Raw genomic sequence first — 7,440 nt, forward strand, 5'->3', positions numbered from 1 at the left:
CACACACACACACACACACACACACACACACGCCTACGTACATGCGGGAAGTAAAGAAAGTGAGAAATAAAGATGGAGAAAAGGAAAAAAGAAATTAAGGAAAGAAAAAAGATGGACAGGAATAAAGAAAGAAAGAAAGAGGTAATGAAAGAAAAAAGATAGAAACAGTTAAATAAAAGGAGAAAGAGTAAGAAGGAAAGAAAGTGAGATAAAGCCAGGAAGAAAAGTGGAGAAAAACACTGAGATGGAGAGAAAGGAAATAAGGGAAAGAAAAATAAAGGGAATGAAGAAAGAGACAGAGAAAAATATAGACTAGTGAGAAAGGGAAAGAAAAGGAAGTAAAGGAAATAAAGACAGAAAAAAAATTAAAGATAAATTTAAAGAAAAAAAGGGAATTACAGAAATTAATGAAAAGTAGAGATAAGTGAGGAAGAAAATAAAGAAAGGATGAAAGGAAAGAGCAGATGTTAGAGAAGGAAAGAAAAAAAGATGATAAAAGGAAGAAAGCCAAACGGAAATGAAGAAAAAGAAAGAAAGTTGTAAAAAACAGAAAGATACATTTGAACGACAAAAAAGAATTAATGAAAAGAAAAGAGGAAGAAGTAAAGAAAATGAGATGAAGCGAGGAAGAAAAGTGGAGAGAAAGGGTAAGATGAAGAGAGGTGGGAAAGAAAATAAAGGAAAGAAAAATGAAGGGAAAGAAAGAAAGAGAAGGAAGTAAAGAAAGATAAATATATAGAAAAGAAAGTAAAGGAATAAAAAAGAGAGAAAGGGAACGAAATACAGAAGGCACGAAGGTGAATAAATAAGGATGGATTGAAAAGAAGGAAGGAAAGAAAGAAGGAAAGAGAAGGAAGTAAAGAAAGCGACACTGAAAGAAAGAGAAAGAGAAAGATGGAGATGAAGGGGAGATAAAAACATGGCATTAAAAAGGAAGAGAGAGAAATGAAGGGAAGGAAAAAGGGACAGGAAAAAGAGAGAAAGATGGAGAGAAAGCAAAAATGTACATTACAAGGAAGAGATAAAGAAAAGAGAAGGAATGAATGAAAGAGAGGAAGGGAGAGAGAAGGCAGTGCTGAGTGTGAGGCGAGTCTGAGGCAGAGGAGGAATAAACAGAGGATTGTTGGAGGAAACGGCCGACTGTGGAGTGTGAGGTGTCAGTCGTGAACCGCGTGAGTCATGAGCTCCGGCACCTCGTCTCACACCGCCGCTGTCTACTCATGTCTGTCTCAGGCAAGGTGCATGCTGGGTAACGCTACACCTAGGGCTGTTTGTGGAAGTCTCTCACAGAGTGTTAGGTACAATGTAAACATACACACACACACACACACAAACAAATATTTTCTCACTGTGTATTCGATAATCCCACAGTGTTATGATATTCCTGAGCAAAATCTACTTCATCCTGTTTCATTTAAATGTAGGAAAGACAAAAACAGGGAAAGAAGATAAATAAAAGGGAAAGGAAGGAAAAAAGAAAGTAAAAAAGGAAATGAAAGGATTTAGAAACGTAATGTAAGGAATATTGAGAGATAGAAAGAAAGCAGATGAAAGAATGATGTAAAGAATTAGGAGAAAGAAATAAAAGTAATTAAGAAAGATGGATGAAAGGAAAGAGGAGGGAACAAAGAAAAGAGATAAAGTAAAATTTTGAGAGATGAGGAATGAAAGGTGGAAAAAAGACAAAATAGGTACTGTAAATGTAGAGAGAAAAAGAAAGAGGGAACTGAAGAGAGCAGACGGACGTGCGGTGGTGTCCTACACGCTGTCTGTGAGGAGTGACTCTGTGCTTTATGCTGTTTTCCAGAACGCCAGCTACAAAGGCGAGTTCTCGGCTTCTCACCCCACAGTGCAGATGTTTTGGGAGGTGTTCCACGAGTTTCCCCTGGAGAAGAAGAAACAGTTCTTGTGTAAGCATCTCGGTGTGCTGCATTTACTCTTAGGTTCCAATAATTACTACTGCTACTAGTAATAATAGTAGTAATAGTAATATTATTACTATTAACTACTGTTACTATTACTGATAATATTACTCCTGCTACTATAATTACTATTACTACTGTTACTATTACTACTGATATTATTACTAATACTGATACTATTATTACTATTACTACTGTTACTACTGTTACTATTACTACTGATATTATTACTACTGATACTATTACTACTGTTACTTCGACTATTACTACTGTTACTATCACACCTGCTACTATTATTACTATTACTACTGTTAATGCGAGTATTACTACTGCTACGATTACTCTTACTAAGATGCTAATATAGCTAATATTATTACTATTGCTACTGCTACTAATACTATTACTGATAGTATTACTATTTCTACAGATACTGCTGCTATTACTATTGCTACTGCTACTATTGATATTATTACTAGTTCTACAGCTCTTATTATTATTATAACCTTTACTTTTACTTTTACTCTTACTACTACTGCTACTGTTACTCCTGCTACTATTATTACTATTAATACTATTACTATTTGTACAGATACTGCTGCTATTGCTAACTTATACCACTGCTGGTATTATTAATGCTAGATACTATTACTATTTTTACTATTTCTATTATTACTATTTTACTGCTACTATTACTACTGCTATAGCTACTATTATTACTATTATGATTACTATTGCTACTTCTACTGCTGCTACAATTCCTACTGCTATTACTTTTACTACATCTGCGGTACTATTATTACTGTTTTACGTTACTGCTGCTACTACTACTGATACTATTACCATTGCTACAGCTACTATTACTAATGCTATTAGTACTATTTATTATTACTACTACTACTACTCCTACTATTACAGCATTATAATACAAACGGAACAGTAGAGTGTTTTGGTGATGTCTCTCCGCTCCACAAGACCACACGTGTATGTTTTAACAACAATGTAAGCAACAATTTCAGGTTGAGTAAATGTTCAGATACACTGTGTTATTGTGTAAGTGTCCCATGATAACTGTAGCACAATGCAGTGTCTAGAATACTCCAGTCAGTTCCCTTTTCTGTTTCAGACCTTGTTCCAGGTTGTGTTCCAGTTACTTTAATATTCTTCAGATGATGAATGTATATCCATGATATTTTAAAACCCATAAGAATAATTATCTGCTTGCGACAGATCAGGCAGTAAGTCTTAGTGCTATCGAATCGAATTGAATCTAAAGTGACAAAGCCCAATGATCTAATCGAATCAAATTAACAGTCTACATAGGATTCACAGCCTACGTTGGCACCAAGAAACCTGCGAACAGCACGGCTGTGTTCAACGACTGACCCTGAAAGATTAACACTGAGCTGAGATGAGCTGAAACCGGACACTTCTAAAGTGTTAACGGCTATTGATCTCTCTCTCTCTCTCTCTTTCTCTCTCTCTCTTTCTCTCTTTCCTTTAGTGTTCCTCACAGGCAGCGACCGGATCCCCATCCACGGCATGTCCAGCCTGCGCATCATCATCCAGTCCACGTCGGCGGAGGAGCACTTCCTGCCCGTCGCTCACACCTGCTACAACCTGCTGGACCTGCCGTGCTACAGGAGCAAAGAGACGCTGCACTCGAGGCTGACGCGCGCCATCGAGCAGTACGAAGGCTTCAGCCTGGTGTGAGAACACGGCCGCTCTCTCTCTCACTCACACACTCTTTCACTCGCACTTTCCCCGAGGACAGACGGCGTCTGATGCCTCACGCGGACCGTCTCTGTGGACAGTGTGAGTAGGAGCGTAATACAGACTCTAAACCTTTGCTGAACTCTCGAGTGGAATAAATCTTTTATCCGATTTGTTTTTTTTGGAGTGTTAGTGCAAGAGTTCTTGACGTGCACAGTGTTATTCGGAGCGCTTTTCGCTTTCCTGTTTCTTTCTGCTGGGATGAGTGTCCGGACAGCGTACGATAGACAAATCTGCTCAGAGACAGGAAGTATCTTCAGTCGGTTTGGAGTCACACCCAGGTGCTTGTTTATTTTTAGTAAAAAATCTTTTTTTTTTAATGTTTTTTGCTTGTGCACCTTGTTCGAAAGAAAGAACTCAGTTTAAGAACAGAAACGATTCCTCGTCCTCTGAGCTTTCGACTGGAGATGTCCAGACCTGCTGCTGCTAAAGTCACGGAGGAAAGAACAAGCCATTACCCAGACATGAAAGCCTGTTATTCCAAACTCTGCTTATTCTCCTAACTTGACTAGTCGCCCCCGCTAATCCTTCTGCCTTTGATACACACCACTAGCAAGGAACAGCTCCTACAGCTTTCGTTTCTTCCCCTTTCACCCCCATCACTCCCCCAATAACACCCCCCCCCCTCTCCCCAACATTAGCATGCATGCGAGTGTGACGTCCAGGACGGAAGTAGAGCCTGTTTAATGACTGTTTAGTGCCACGGTAAATATATATATATAATTACGGTAAAACCCAAAAATAATATTTAAGGTTAGAAAAAACGAATAGCTGAGGATTTAAAAACGACGGATGAAACAGTCGGAGATGATTTTTCTGTCTGAGGGAGGAGATTTTTTGCAATAACCGGGTGATGCGTGTAAACAGTTTCGATTTGAACGCCGGCCTATGCACAACCACGAGTCTGTGGGACGAATGAACGAACTAACGAACGAGCGTTAGCGAAACGGGTCCGAGGCGGAGATTCCTGCTTCAAGACTCCTGATTTAAATTTTAAAGAAGCTTAAAGGTGGGGTCAGTGATTCTGTCAGGAGTAGTTACCCCCTTTTATATTGCACATGCTAAGAGGAGAACCTCAGGTTTCTATGGAAACCGCAGACACAACTGACTTGTCTTTTCGGATGTTCTGCCGATTTAGACGTCTTGTTTAATTTAAAATCATTACTGACGCCACCTTTAATGTCTCGAGCTGTCTGTATTTGAGTGTTTTAAAGACGGCTGTAAGTGATGCTGGAAAAAATTTAGTGAAAACACACACGCACACACACTTTGCACTCTCAGGTCACAGACACCTCTACATAGTGGAAGCTCGAATTTAGCTGGAGACGCACAAATTAGTTTTAATGCAAACATATTTGATTTTAAAATACTCAGATTTTTGCCACTGGCGTCTCCGGATCAACAAGGGGCGGAGCTTCGACTAACCAATTACAAATTCATTAAATATTACAACAAAGTCAGTTTTACTTCTATGGCTTTAGCAAAATATGTGATATCGTAGTTAGGGTTCACGTTAACAGCCTTCCTTGTGTACTTACAAGAAGATCTAATAATATTATTTTGTAAATAGTTCACTGAACTAGCTCGCTTCCTGTTAGCTAAGCTTCTACGTCGCGCAATAATAATTCCGCTGTCACATAAATAAAAGTAAAAGCATTTTTTGTTTGTTTGTTTGTTTGTTTTAAGTCAAAGTTTTCTGTTGAACATAAAGTGACGCATTGCTCTCTTTGAACTCCTTTTATGTCTTTTAACCCACATAACTGACGCACAGTCGGACCGGAACATCGTAGGTTTTGGAGTGTTGGAGCAGGAAGTCACCCCGAGGCGTACAGCACCGCTCTCTTATACAAATCGGCTTTTTTTTTTTTTTTTTTTAAACATCACTGCATTTAAAAGTCGAGTTTCTTCTTCAGAATTTCTGCTTACGCGCATCTGAGGAACGTGAAGAGACGGTGAACAGGACGTTGTTAAAAAGGGATTTCCTTTCCGCAGCCACGACGCTCTGACGTTAAGTACCGGATCAGAAAGACTTGGTGTGAGAAGTGACACACAACAAAGCCATGTGATTATGGTTATAATGATGATGATGTTGTGGAGGTAGAGCACTGCGGCAGAGAGACTCGCGCCTGCGTTCCTCTGGTTCCTCCGTGTTCATTCAAACAGCACCAAGCCTTTCTGTCCAGTACCGTAATGTCATCTTCAGCGAACAAGGGCTTCTTTGTGGCTGCTGCTGCATTATTTTAGTAAAGTATATTTACTTTTATACTTCTCTCAAATGGAATATATTGTTTTATCTATTTTTTTCTTTCCAGAGCAATTAAATTAAACTGAAAATTCCACCTCCAGATGTGTCGTCTGCTTTGTGCGCTTTATTTAACGTTCCTTTAGACTTTTGTCACACTGCACACACACACACACACACACACCTCACTCTTCAAACTGATTGTTGATTGTAGGAGCTCAGTATAAGGGACGGTTGTTAGGGCGGGGGAGGTTAAGACTGTGGGTTACTGATCAGAAGGTCACTAGTTCAAGCCCAACCTCCACCAAACTGTCACTGTTTAAACAGCCCTGCACTTTGACCCCAGCTTCCTAACCAGCAGGGACACATAAAGAGAATTTCATCATGCTGTAATGTACAGTACTGTGCAGTGTTTATTTTGTTATTTCATAACGTTTGTTAAAAGTTATGAAGTAGAGCACCGCCTTTAGCACATTTCAGAATGTTACAAATAAATCTTATATAAAAAAAACTTAACTTCAAATAACTAAACAAAAAATGTAAAGATTTGAAAGATTATATATATATATATATATACACACACACACACACACACAGACCGCGTTCCAAATTATTATGCAAATTGGATTTAAGTGTCAAACAATAAATGTTTAGTTTTTAAATAAAACTCATGGATGGTGTTGTGTCTCAAGACTCTTTGGATCACTGAAATAAATCTCAGACATGTGTGATAATTAGTTTGCCAGATGAGCCCAATTAAAGGAAAAGTACTGAAGAAGGTTGTTCCACATTATTAAGCAGGCCACATGTTTCAAGCAGTATGGGAAAAAGAAAGGATCTCTCTGATGCCGAAAAGCGTCAAATTGGACAAGGTATGAAAACATTAGATATTTCACGAAAACCCATCCACTGTGAAGAAATTTGTGGCTGATTCAGAGCACAGACAGGTTCGTGCAGATAAAGGCAGAACGAGAAAGGTTTCTGCCAGACAAATTCATCAAATTAAAAGAGCAGCTGCTAAAAAGCTACTACAAAGCAGCAAACAGACATTTGAAGATACTGGTGCCTCTGGAGTCCCACGAACCTCAAGGTGTAGGATCCTTTAAAGGCTTGCAGTTGTGCGTAAACTGTTTGGCCACCCCTAACCAATGCTCACAAGCAGAAACGGTTGCAGTGGGCCTAGACATACATGAAGACTAGTTTTTAAACAGTCTTGTTTACTGATAAGTGTCGTGCAATCATGGATGGTCCAGATGGATGGATGGTAAGTGGATGGCCACCATGTCCCAACAAGGCTGCGATGTCAACAAGGAGGTGTTGGAGTTATGTTTTGGGCCAGAGTCATGGGGAGAGAGCTAGTAGGCCCCTGTAGGGTCCCTGAAGGTGTGAAAATGACCTCAATATACCGCAAAGTATATTGACTGACCACTTTCTTCCATGGTACAAAAAGAAGAACCGTGCCTTCCGTAAGCAAAATCATCTTCATGCACGACAATGCACCATTTC

General features: G+C 39.3%; 1 protein-coding gene across 1 annotated transcript in view; it reads left to right on the forward strand.

Annotated features, from left to right (window-relative positions):
• The window catches only part of LOC128529037 (probable E3 ubiquitin-protein ligase HERC3), a 43,866-nt gene extending 37,829 nt beyond the window's left edge, over window positions 1–6,037 (forward strand). The window contains exons 24-25 of the mRNA XM_053502338.1: window positions 1,808–1,910; window positions 3,424–6,037. Coding sequence (XP_053358313.1) covers window positions 1,808–1,910; window positions 3,424–3,632 — 312 coding nt within the window. The 3' untranslated portion in view covers window positions 3,633–6,037. The remainder of the gene's footprint in view (window positions 1–1,807; window positions 1,911–3,423) is intronic.
• The last annotated feature ends 1,403 nt before the right edge of the window (window positions 6,038–7,440 follow it).

This window comes from Clarias gariepinus, chromosome 8 (genome assembly GCF_024256425.1).
Source record: "Clarias gariepinus isolate MV-2021 ecotype Netherlands chromosome 8, CGAR_prim_01v2, whole genome shotgun sequence".
NCBI lineage: Eukaryota > Metazoa > Chordata > Actinopteri > Siluriformes > Clariidae > Clarias > Clarias gariepinus.